Here is a 13,055-nt window from a genome sequence, read left to right as displayed (position 1 = left end):
ATTCTTCTGACCCGGAAGCAGATCCCCTTGCGCTGGGATCTGGCAGGTACTTCCGGGGTCGAGGTCACGGGTCACGGAGGTGCCCCAGCCGGGAAATGGCGGCCCCTGCAGTGAGAGGCGCCATGGCGCTGCGGGCCAATATGGGCCGGCACGTTGCTTTTGTCAGAAAAATTCCCTGGACCGCTAGCTCGGGTGAGTGACGGAGTTGCAGTCGGGCTGCAGTTTTGAGGCCCAAGCTGTTCTCTAAAGCTCTGCTTTCTGCGGCTCGCTCAGCGTGCTTGGATCCGGGGTCTGAATTGGCCCCCGAGCAAGCCAGTGAGCGCCAAGAAATTTTGTTTCCAGTTATATAGCTTCGGGGATAGCCCTTGAGTTTTTGTGGCCACTAGTCTTGATCATCTGCCCTTCGCAGTGATTTGGTTTATTATGATCTTGAAGGTTTAAGATTTCGAAGGGAATCTTTTGACTGCAGTGTGCAGATTAGATGCAGAGTGGCAAGATTGGAGGGGAGGCGAGATGCTGAAGGCAATTTTGTAATTTAGTTCAAAAGTGAGTACCTGGGCCTCCCCGGTGGCGCAGCGGGTTGAGCGCAGCGCTGTGAAACTGTCCGTAGCCTCTGCGTCGCCGGTTCGAGCGCCGGTTCGATCCCCGGCCGGCCAGGGAGATACCCACATGGTGCGGCAGACCTCTCCTGTCTCACCCGCTGCACCCCTCAGCAGTGTATTTCAGTCCTTCTGCCTGTTCTGCTCCCTGCTTTTGTCTCTGGTGAATTCTCTCACCCTCTGGCGCCTCTGACTGTACCCCAGTTCTTGTATAAATATAAATTAAAAAAAAAAAAAAGTACCTGAACTAGGGCAGTGGTATCTGGAAGGGTCAGATCTGTTTGTGTTTAAAAGATGAACAGCTTTTCGTGAATGACGGAAAGAGGAATGACATTTTGGTGTTGACGTTAGTGAATTTTGTTAAAATTAGGAGCAGTTCGAAAGAGGAATAGAAGTAGAGTTTGAAAATCTTTTAAGGTCTCTGTTTGGACGTTAGACCTAAGAGATTGTATAGCATTATGATTGAGAAATATGTTCTTAAGTCATACTATTAGTATTAAGAATTCCACCTGGGCCATTTATTAGCTGGGTAATCTGAATAACTGAAGGTATTTGGGGAAAGGACCTCGGTTTTATCGTCTATAAATGGAGTCAGTAATGCTTATGCCAAGTTTGATTTGCTCAAACGAGTTTGTGTAGACTTTCTAGACGTGCAAGATATAGAGTAAGTACTCAAGTAATGATAGTTACTTTCACGGTTACTCAAGTCAAAGCTCATGGAAGAGGTTTGGGAGTAATCCGTAATGGAATCTCTCAGCAACATTGATCTTTGTGAACTGCAGTTTTGAGATTAAGTATTCTGTAATTTGCTTAGAAAAATCTAAAAATCCTCAGTCTCACTTTTGAAAATATTTCAGATCAGCCTCCTAAAACAAAAGAATGGGATGGATTACTTTCCTCTTAAATTTTGTGGCCCAGGTGTGAGTAGCAACATGAAAAATACATCAATTTGTGCCCCCACCTTCTCAGTTTGTGGAGGGTGAGGACTTGGTCTGTGGAAAGGCTGAGTGGTTTCACTAGCATCTTATGGATGCAGGTTTCCAGACTGTAATGGGCTGGTTTAAAACCCATAAAAAGAGTCTGCATAGCATGCAAATTTGAAATAGTCTCTCAGTTCATTCATTCAACTATCTAAGAAGTATGTACTATGTGATTGGCATTGTTCTTGGTGCTTGTGGCTGTTTTTCTGTAATAATTGTAAGTGATGTAGAAAAAGAGTTGTGTTTTTTTTTGGGGGGGGGAAATGAATGTTTTCTAGAAGTTTTAGTACCTGGTTTAAAATGTGTCTAACACTATTTTATTTATCTTCCAGTAACATGTTCTCTGAGGTTCTGATCTTGCTAGATGGGTTTGACCAATCATGTAGAGTTCTTCAGAAATTTAGTTCCTGTTGCTTATTGAAGGATTACAGGACATTATTTCTTCATTCAGCTAATATTGCCCTGTTGTGTATAAGTCAATGTGGACACAGTGGAATCAATGTTCAGGTTGCTTATGGTGTAATGGTGGTGGTAAAGTGTAGGTAAAGACCTACAACAAATATCGGCAGTTGTTGATCAAATGAGGTTTAGATGAACTAGGGAAAATAAGCAGGTAATATGAAATGCAGATCAGCAAAAGTACAAGCACTGTAGTTCAAAAGAGAAAAGATCATGTCATTTTTTGATCAAGGTTATGTACTATTCATCGTTGAGACCTCTTAAAGATGGCTAATATATTGTCTTGTATTGCAGTAGGTGCCAGTAAAATATTCAGTAAAGATGTGTTTGGCCTGGGTACCTAGTATGATGAGGACATTCAGTATTTGTTGGGGATGAAGACTACAGTCAACTCAGCAATTTATCTGTGCATGTACCCACCTCCCCAAATTATGTTGCAGTTTTAGAGTCAATACCATAGCTGTTTTCTAAATCTTAAGGCCTCTCTAGTGGTGCAGAGGGTTGAGACGCAGCAGTGTGAAGCTATCCGCAGCCACTACAGCACAAGTTCGATCCCTGGCAAGGGAGGTGACACACATGGTGCAGCAGACCTCTACTCTCGAGCCCGCTGCTTCCCTCCAGCAGTGTATTTCAGTAGATCTGCCTCTTTTGCTCCCCACTCTCTCTCTGGTGAATCCTCTCATCCCTGCATCTCTGGTCTGCACCCCAGCTCTTATATGCATAAATAAACAAATCTTTAAAAAAAAAAATCTTAAGGCTTTAAGAAACTGCAAAGTAGCTTCTGTTCACAATAAATTCGGGGACTTTAGAAACCCTTTTGATTTCTACAATCTGGGGTGGAGAATACAAAATACATTAACTACTTTTAATATATTCCCCTTGCACACAGTTGAGCTGAGAGAACATTTCGCGCAGTTCGGACATGTACGCAGGTGCTCTCTACCTTTCGTGAGTATTATTTAAAAAAAAAAAGCATTTATGTTAACTTCAAATTCTTGAATTTATTTCAGTAGAGCATGTCAGCTTAGGTGGATTTTTAATGGAGTGAAGCTCTTCAGTGTTTTTATTAATAAAATTATGGGTGAGGGGCCTCCCTGGTGGCGCAAGGGGTTAAGCACTGCACTATGAAGCAATCTGCAGCCTCTGCAGCACAAGTTCAATCCCCGGCCTGCCAGGGAGCAACCCACATGGTGCAGCAGACCTCTCCTGTCTTGCCCGCTGCTCCCCTCAGCAGTGTATTTTGGTCAATTGGCCTGTTCTGTTCCCCACTCTGTCTCTGGTGAATCCTGTCCCCCCGGCCCCCACATCCCTGCCTCTATCCCAGTTCTTGTATGCATAAATAAATCTTAAAAAAAAAAATAAAATTTGGGTGATACTGATTAAAAAAGTTTAAAAATCCTCATCCTAGGTATTTGTGTTATTGTTAAGTAACAAGTTATCATAAGCTTATTGACTCAAGACAGTGTACATGTATCACTGTTGCCTTTTGCATGAGGGGAAGTAACTCAATTGTTTGAGAAATCTGGAACTAGGTAAGAAGGGTAGTTTTTAATGTTTTTCCCTATTTTTCATTAGGAGCATGTGATGGTAACAGTGGTGGTGTCCAGGGTAATTGTCTCATAAATTCCAGAAATGCAGCTAGGTCTTTTGGCTTAATTTTCTAGTTTGTAGAAGTGAAGAAGTTATAAACAGAAGAGTATTTCCTTATGCTTTCAAAATTTCTCTTGACTTGCTGTGAGATTTGTATCTAGAATGACACAGAAAGCTAGCTTATTGACCATATTTTACTTCTCTAATGGCAGCAGAAAATAAGAGAAAATATTAACACAGGGACTAATCCTTGGTTAGTTAGGAGGGTGAATATGTAGTAAAGCAAGGTTTTTGGTATGTTAAAATGTCTATTACCCCTTTTGGCAGAAGGAAAATATGGTAGTTTGCTTTGGAGCTCATGGGAACTTTGTTGAGTTAATCATTTTCTCCTAAATTTGTAATTTTTAGGACAAAGAGACTGGCTTTCACAGAGGTATGGGTTGGATTCAGTTTTCTTCAGAAGAAGAACTTCATAATGCACTACAACAGGAAAATCATGTTATTGATGGAGTAAAGGTACATGTTGTTCTGTGTCCTATTTATGAACTTTCTGTATATTGATTTAAATAGGTCAGAGCATGGAGTGACAGGGACTTTGGGAGATTTGTAACTGAGTTTGCCTTATGTTTGTTAATGGGTGGTGGTGGTAATCTGCCTAGCTCTGTAAGGTCTACGGAAGGAACCCTTTCATTTTGTTAAATGGAAGAGTAGGATCTTACGCTTACAATCCAGGCAGAGTTGGATTGAAATCCTCTATTTTCTATTTACTGTGTGACCTTGAGTCAGACTAATTCAGTTTTTAATTGCTGTTCAAAGAGTCTTAAGAACAAGGAAACAAATAACATCCTCTTGACTTAATGGTGCTGACTCTAATGAAAAGGCTGTCTTAAAGTGCCACTTTTCAGTTTAAATATTTTTGCAGACATTGCCTTTCCTTACAGTGCTTTTTGATTTTTTCCAGCTCCATGTTCAAGCTCAAAGACCAAAAGTTTTGCAAGGGGATCAAACATCTGATGAAGAGAAAGATTTCTGAGACTATTAATTGCCAATTAAATAGAGCAAACAAAATGGAAATTTTTGTCTAAATGTTTTTATTTGAAACAAGTAGTTGCACCAAGCAGAGCTTACTTTCCCCACTCCAAATTAAAACAGTGTGATAGGGGTGAACATTTGGCAGGACAGTTCCAATACATGAACATCCTTCTACTCACTGTAGTTGGGTAACTTCATTCATAAGTAGCTGTTCTTACACAAAATATTAACCCCAAAGTACTAATGTCACACGAAAGGAAATGGTTTTAATTTTGTGCGTGGGGAACGTGTTCTATAAATGCCAAAAGGTGGGGAAAAGACAAACACAACCCACTCTTTAAAAAAACTAAATAGTTCAAAGTAGAATTTTCCATCATCCTCCCCCTTTCTCCCATAATAAAAAGGTAGCGCTAGGTTCTGACACCCAGATTTGGTTTTTATCCTGGTCATTTACAAAGTGTTTCCCCATATGACTTGCATCATGAGGGCTTGAATAACAGTTCATTCACTGTGAAGAGAGGTGTCTCTTACTCCTTTCTCCTCTTCTTGCCTTCATGCTCGTGTTCCTTGGGACGGCTGCTGTCTGAGGGTCTTTTAGAGCCACCATGCTGTTTGGCTTCTTCTAAAAACTTGTCCAAGCCAAAAGGATCTTCCTCAAACTGAACAGGTCCTTCTCGGCCTCTCTGCCTACGATCTGAACCGGAAAACTCCTTATCGGGAACAAATCTAGGGGGAAAGAGAAAGAACTGTAATAACTACCTTGTCACAAGTGCAAACACTGAAACTAAGCTTTCTGCCGTGGTACCTGTTGGTCTTTATTCTGGCTTCTAGGTCGTCACCATACATGTCCTTGTCCAGATTTTTACTGGGTCTGTAAATATTTTGGGCCATGTCTTTACCACCTCTCCACGCTTGATCATAAACATTGTAAATTTCATCTTCTCCACCTGCAAAACCACTGTCCATACCCTGAGGAAAAGATGATGTTAACAAGAAAATGTATGTTACTATTTATTAAACGTTGAATCATATTCATGTGAAGAATACTCACTTTTACATTCTCAAATTAAAAAATATCTTCATAAAAAAGGTCAATCTTCACAAAGGTCATAAACTTGTTCATATCACCTTTGGGTTCTTAAGTCAATTGAGAAAGTTTGACTACTTTGTCAAAGTAGTCATTAAAATGGAGGGATACTACTTATGAGTAGGTACTTGGCAATTTCAATTTGTATAGATATAAATTGTATAGATATAGTGGCAAGCAGATGAGAGAATTATAAAGTGTTTAGATGAAATTACACCTCTTGCCTAAAGATATATTATAGCATGGCACAATAATACTTCTCAATGAAAACCTCAGGTTAGCATTAAATAAACTTGTTTCATATATTTGGATGGTTTGTTAACACAGAATGTGCCTTTTTAGGAACTTTTAAATTCTTTAAGTTTGTGAAAGTTAATTGTTCTATAAATAATTACTTATGGGGAACTTTGATCACTAATCCTCTTTGCTCAGGCTGGTGAGTAGCCATTGCAGGGTTTAAAAACAGCTTTGGAATCAAGACAACCCACATTTGAATCTTAGGTCTATCAGTTAGGAGCTATATCTCCATGTGTTGTTACAAGATATAGCTCCATTTGTCTCAATTTCCTCATCTGTAAAAGAGGTAATAACAGTATGGTTTCATAGGATTTTTGTAAGGATTGTGCAAGATTAAACAAGTAAAAGTCTTAGAACACCACCAGGAATATACATAAGCACCCAACAATAACCAGATTTGCTCACTCAAATGCTACCTGCAGTTTACTTTGCATTTAATTACCTACATGTATTTGTCTTTTCTAGCAAACTATAGGTTTTTTAAGGATAAAGACAAATCTTTGCTCTCACTAACATTATGCATAGTAAATAGCTAATGCTGAAGGAATTAAAATATTTCAGATCTACAATGTCCTACCTAATTAATAATAAATGGCACTAGAAATCAAATTTCCTGACTAGTCTATTTCTTTAGTTTTTTTAAATAAAGATTTCAAGTTTATTGTGTTACTGTAGCATTAAACCTTTTTTTTTCAAAGATCAACAACAAAATAATTCAAGAGATACTTATGTAGAACATACGCTCTATTTTAAAAATAAAATCCAAGTTTCATCCTAATTTCATTTTCTACTGGTGTCGCAAAAATCTTAGTCAACTGTAAAGTCAAAATCAGAGCTGTTTCATCTTGTCTCTTAAGCTACAACTTCCAGTTGTTTTCTGTCCTAATGCTAGTGCACGTTAGGCTACTCTAAATCTACGATACGTGAATTTTCTTTTCCCTGAGGATCAGTATTCATAACAACACTTGAGATACGCTGATTCTAATCTGTACCTTGGTCTGGTTGAAGAGCCTCTGGTCGTACTGAACGTCATTGGAAGTCCGCGGATTGGGCACACCAAGAGCAATGACTTCGCTGATATCTCGGTTTTCATTTCTCTGAAGTTTTGACCTGTTTTGAAACATGATGCCGCTAATTGAAAACTCTTCACAAGCAAGCTGAATTTCTTTTTTAAAGAAGGTGATGGTTGTTTTTTTTTTTTAAGATTGATTGATTTATACAAGAACTGGGGTACAGTCAGAGGTGCGGGAGGGTGAGAGAATTCACCAGACAGAGCGTGAAGCAGAACAGGCAGAAGCCCCAAAGACACTGCTGAGGGGAGCAGCGGTCGAGGCAGGAGAGGTCTGCTGTGCCATGTGGGTTTCTCCCTGGCTGGGAATCGAACCCATGCTGCAGAGGCTGCAGACCCCTTCACAGTGCAGCGCTCAATCCGCTGTGCCACCGGGGAGGCCCGCAAGCTGAATTTCAACTCACAACTTACAACCAATCTAAGAGGTAAAGGAACAATATGTTCTTTCACATTTGTGAACATACACTCCATATAATGCTTTATTGGGTTGGTGGCCTTTGGAGGATTTCAGGTATGTGATTACTAGGTGGGCCTTCCTGTTAGCTAAAAAGAGCTGCCAAGAGTGTCATTCTTTTTTTTTTTTTTTTTTAAAGATTTATTTATTTATTTATACAAGCACTGGGTACAGTCAGAAGCGTGGGAGGGTGAGAGAATTCACCAGAGCCAGTGCGGGGCGCAGTGCAGGCAGAAGGACCAAAGTACACTGCTGAGGGGAATAGCGGGCGGCAGGAGAGGTCTGTTGCGCCATGTGGGACCCTCCTCCAGTGGCCGGGGAGCAGCTGGGGATCGAACCGGCACTACAGAGGCTGTGGGCAGCTTCACAACCCAGCGCTCAACCGCTGCGCCACCGGGGTGGCCCAAAGAGTCTCATTCTTGATATGAAGCCTTTAATACAAGCTATTAATGTGTGCCGAGGTAAGAAATTGCTATGGTTTATATTTGCTATTACTATATGAGGGACAGGATACAAATTAGATGTATTATATAAATTACTGTCAATAAACTAGAACCAGTTCTTTTAAGCTACTGGCAATTAGTTATTTTATCCTACTAGAATTTGAGGTACACATGTCACATGTCAATGACTGGATTGCTTTGTATGCATTTTAATGTTCAGATTAATTTCCGCCACTTCTGTATGTATACAATCTGTCATGACCTCATGGTAACTGTCATCATTTGTTTTGCTAGAAGCTGAAGACTTAAAGTGATTTCTACAGACAATCTGATTTTATTTGATTGCAAGTATAGAGCTTGTAATCAATGCTATCCATTCTCATTTATCTACAGAGCTATTTTGGTTTTTAAAGTTTAGGAATTTTATTTATTTAAACGCCCCTCCCTTAAAAAAAAAAAGATTTATTTATACAAGCACTGGGTACAGTCAGAAGCGCGGGAGGGTGAGAGAATTTACCAGAGCCAGAGCCGGGAGCAGAGCAGGCAGAAGGACCAAAGTACACTGCTAAGGGGAGCAGCGGGCGGCAGGAGAGGTCTGCGCGCCATGCGGGACTCTCCTCCGGTGGCCAGGGAGCAGCCGGAATCAAACCAGCACTGCAGAGGCTGTGGACAGCTTTGCAACCTAGCGCTCAACCGCTGCGCCACCGGGGAGGCCCTACAGTTCAGGAATTTCAGAACAAGAATGTGATAAACTACATACACTTACATTTCATTCCTCTCTATTACACTATATTCACAACCCTAAATTCAGATTTTCTGCTTGTCCGTGAGAGATGAAATATATCATTAAAGACAATTATTTTCATGTTTAAGACATGAATTAAAAAATGCATTTAATCAGCCCATAAGATGATGAAAAAAATTATGGAAAACTGCTCATTTTGAAAGAAAATGTTATATATATGCATTTAACCCTAAATAAGCATCCCATCTCCATATTTACAGTGTTTTCTCAACTTTTCAACAACTTCAGTCCTTTGGTGAACCACAGACTTCCACAATTTCTACTTAATTTCAAGTTCCCATACATGTATCTGGTGTTTTTTTTTTTTTAAATCAATTTGTACTTATCAAGAGTGATGTGTCAATATGCCCAATAATTTTATATGACAGCTCTTTCAAAATTAAGTTAAATTGCTTACAAGATAAAGCATATTTTTACTACTTACAAAACTTGCTTTTCTTCCCCACTGTACTTAGTACAGTACTAAGCACATAAAAGGATCTCAAAAAAGGCATGGCAGCTTATTTCCTGTCTAGAAGAATAGGAACACAAATTTTCTCTCACTGTTCAAAGTAAGAACAGATGAGAACAGTCCTATCAGCCACTATTTTCTTTTCACTAACATGATCTGAATTCGCTTTTCTATATCCATGTAATTCTCACTTCTAGTTGACACTACAAGGTGATGGAATATTACTTCTAGGCAGTCAATTCTTCTAAGACAAAATAAGTAGCTAAGTGCAAGAAAATAAGTGGCTTATTAAGTACTCAAACAAAAGGGGAAAGGTGAGAAGCAAAACTGGCCTTAGTACTAAATCTTCTCACTTAAAGGTTTACACAGGCTCTTCATAATTTGTTTTTATCTCTGCGAGCACCCACCTCTTATCAGGAGCTGCCCTGGAGAGATTCCGGTCATGCTGTCTTTCTTTTCGCCTGTCATGCCGGATTTCATCCCTCTCACGTGCCTCTCCATCCTCTGTGTGCACAGAATTGAATATTACATTACTATTACCAATAATATTTTGAACGAGAACATCCTAACATTCTCTTAGAAAATTCTAGGAGCTTCTCTATAGTCACATTCAGTCTATTTAACAATACTTGCAATTAATATAAATCCAACAGTATTGGTTTAATTTTTTAATGTGTATTACAGAATCATGAACACAGTCATAGTGTTCAGGGGTAAAGTGGACTGGTGTTTCTGACTTACTTTGAAATGCATCAAAGTAGTAAGGTTGATTGATAGATGGATAGAGATGGCTAGATACATGGTAAAGCACTTTTAGCAATGTTAACTGTTAAAAAAAAAAATACTGTATTATCTACACAGTGGAGATATGGGAGTTCAGTGTACAAATCTTTCAATTTTCCATGTGTTAAAATTTTCATTACAAAATGCAGGAAAAAGGAATTATGCATAAATTTATCCTTATATTTTCAAAGTTTGCCTCTGAAAAAAGAACATTTTGCTTGTGGTCTACAGATATATCTCTATTGTGTTTATATCGAAAGGGAAAGTAGTATAGTGAAGAAGCTATGGAACTAGCCTGTCTGGATTCAAATCATATTTCTATGGCTAATTAGTGCTGTGACTTTGTGTGGGTAACTTGACTTGCTTCTACGACAGATCAGCACTGTGACTTGTAACCTCTGCAGATAACTCAGTCTCTCTGAGGAGTAGCCAGTGTCCTACTCTGTACTCTGTGACATAACACAGCTGCAGGGATTCTATGAGGTGACACATGCAAAGTGCTCAGAGTGGCGCCTGCCATAATAAATACTAGTTTTTGCCAATATCTGGCAAAAGATTTTTTGAAATTTTAATTAATTCGTTAAGAACCACTCTCTTCTTTCCTTACTTTAGAGAACTTAGACTGAGGGAAGTTTTACTTCTAATTACCTTCAGAGGCTTGGTGCACAACTGGCCGGGATTTGTATCTTGCCTCATTAAGTCATTTACATATGACTCAAAGAAGTGGATTGTTACTTATAACCCTACTTACCTCCCCACTGTTGAATGCTGAACTCCTACAACCAATTGCAACATGTTCACAACTAAATTTCTATGTTCTTTTTATTCCAAACCTTTTCTCTTGTAGCAGTCTTAGCATTCGCAGATGACAACGCAATCTTCCCCAATTGCTCCAGTCAGACATTCAGAGGTCATCTTTGACTCCTTTTTTCTCTTATACCTCTACCTGTACCATAAGCGTATTTTGTGAGCTCTCTCTCTAAAATGCCTCCAGACTGAACATGTTCTCAACAACCTTTCACTATCCTTTTCTGTCTGGATCATTGCAACAGTCTTCCAAATGATTTCCCTGCTTCTCCACAAGCCTACTTGACAGCCTTCTACTATGTCAGATACGACTCTCAGCTCAAAATCATTCAGTTGCTTCCCATTACTTAAGTTGATGCCAAGTCCTTACAATGGCTAAACTTATTTCTTACTGTTGTTTTCCTTTCTCACTCTAATCCAGTCACACTGGCCTTCTTGCTTACTCTTGACTATATCAGGCATATTCCCAACTCAGAGCTATTGCACTTGCTATTCCTTCTATTTGACTTGTTCCTCCCCTAGAGAACCATAAGGCTTAGGATGTTACTGCTACTATTTCAGAAGTGAGGCCTATTATTATTATTATTTTAAAGACTGATTTATTTATACAAGAATTGGAGTACAGTCAGAGGCGTGGGAGAGTGAGAGAATTTACCAGAGACAGAGTGGGAATCAGAACAGGCAGACGGACCGAAAACACTGCTGAGGGGAGTGGGCGAGGCAGGAGAGGTCTGCCGCGCCATGTGGGTTTCTCTCTGGCCAGCCAGGAATTGAACCCGCGGCTGCAGAGGCTGCAGACAGCTTCATAGCATGGCGCTCAACCCACTGCACCACCAGAGAGGCCCAGAAGTGAGGCCTATTGTGACCACGCTCTCCTTCTGCCATTTTTATAACCCTTTCTTGTTTTTTTTCCTTTTCTCCATAATGACTATTACCCTCTAATATACTATGTGACTAACATTTTGGGGCCTGTCTGTACTCATTAAAATGTTCACTGCTATAGTCCCTCCCTTTCTCCACCTGACTAGCATAAAGCCTGTGTAGATAAGAATCTTGCACAGTAGGTGACCAGTATGAACTCAGTGCATGAATAATTGTATTAGTCTAGGATTTATTAATGAAACAAAATTACCCTCAAAATTTTCTTGAATTCACTTTCTCACTCTAATTAATATTACCAGTGTAGACCACTAACTAACACCAGAGAGAGTTAATGATTAGAAGTATATTAGTCTACAAGACAGAAAAATTCTGTTTTAACATCTGGAGAAATGAATTATTTAGTTGGGGATATTATTTCTCTTTCTAAATCTCAAGAAAATTATAGGAGGAAATCAATCCTACCACTTGACTAATATGTGATTTTTAGAAGTATTTCTCAGAACTTAAAAACCTTCCAGTGTAGTCCCATCCTCAAGGCTGACACTTAGACATATATTCTTTATTTCTTTCTGCATCAGCTAAATAAGACAGAGGTTACTCTGTCATTTCTACATTATTCCTGAAATATCTACCTTTTCTTTATATGCATGTGTTATTTTTGTGTGTGGTTAAAAAAAAAAAAAAAAAGACTTTTCTAGAAAGAGATACATATTATCCACAAAATAAATCCAATTCAATAATGAGAATGTCACACCTTTTTCCACATGGGTTTTGATCCCAGCTCTTCTTTCCCTGGCTTTCTGGGCCATTTCTCTCAGTTTCTCTTCATGTTTTTCCTTTTCTTTTTGAGCCATCTTTCTCTCTACTTGAGCACGCATTTCCACAGCTTCACGAGCCTATTAGTAAAAACAGATGTTAAATGAGACATGATCAGGGAATAAAAATTAGTTATAATAACCCCCTGACTAAAGTCTGGCTTGAAATTGCACTTATAATGAATTCATATTTGTTATTGTTTATTAAAAAAGATTCTTGTCCACTAAAGGAGTGCTTGTCTGGAAGACACTGCTCTTTACTTTGGAAATATATTAGTGATTGAAACTATAATGACCCAAATCAATCTTGTGTTTCACTAATACTTTCTCAAAAACGATCTAAAATATAAAATTAAAGATTTCAATAAGGCAATTTTCAACATTTATAACATGAATGGTTACATCTTAAAAGTCAATCAAGCCAACTCAGGATAAAGCCTTAGCCTATGTTTGCAAGAGATAATTACAACTTGCTGGATCACACGGTGGGGTATGTGTACAA

General features: G+C 39.1%; 2 protein-coding genes across 2 annotated transcripts in view; one reads left to right on the top strand and one right to left on the bottom strand.

Moving 5' to 3' along the window:
* Positions 1-95: 95 nt before the first annotated feature.
* Positions 96-4,674, top strand: SLIRP (SRA stem-loop interacting RNA binding protein; the record flags this gene model as incomplete). Its single annotated transcript, XM_084240665.1, has 4 exons — positions 96-192; positions 2,928-2,986; positions 4,037-4,144; positions 4,590-4,674. 4 exons carry the CDS (start codon positions 96-98, stop codon positions 4,659-4,661), a joined length of 336 nt encoding a protein of 111 aa, XP_084096791.1. The 3' UTR covers positions 4,662-4,674.
* A 513-nt stretch (positions 4,675-5,187) lies between these two features.
* The window catches only part of SNW1 (SNW domain containing 1), a gene marked incomplete at both ends in the record, with an annotated part of 33,947 nt that continues 26,079 nt past the window's right edge, over positions 5,188-13,055 (bottom strand). The window contains 5 exons of the mRNA XM_084240303.1: positions 5,188-5,386; positions 5,466-5,629; positions 7,037-7,154; positions 9,674-9,770; positions 12,493-12,634. Of these exons, the coding sequence (XP_084096429.1) occupies positions 5,188-5,386; positions 5,466-5,629; positions 7,037-7,154; positions 9,674-9,770; positions 12,493-12,634 (720 nt within the window). The remainder of the gene's footprint in view (positions 5,387-5,465; positions 5,630-7,036; positions 7,155-9,673; positions 9,771-12,492; positions 12,635-13,055) is intronic.

Source organism: Talpa europaea (assembly GCF_964194135.1).
Source record: "Talpa europaea genome assembly, chromosome: 8".
NCBI lineage: Eukaryota > Metazoa > Chordata > Mammalia > Eulipotyphla > Talpidae > Talpa > Talpa europaea.
This window is presented reverse-complemented; position numbering and strand designations above follow the sequence as displayed.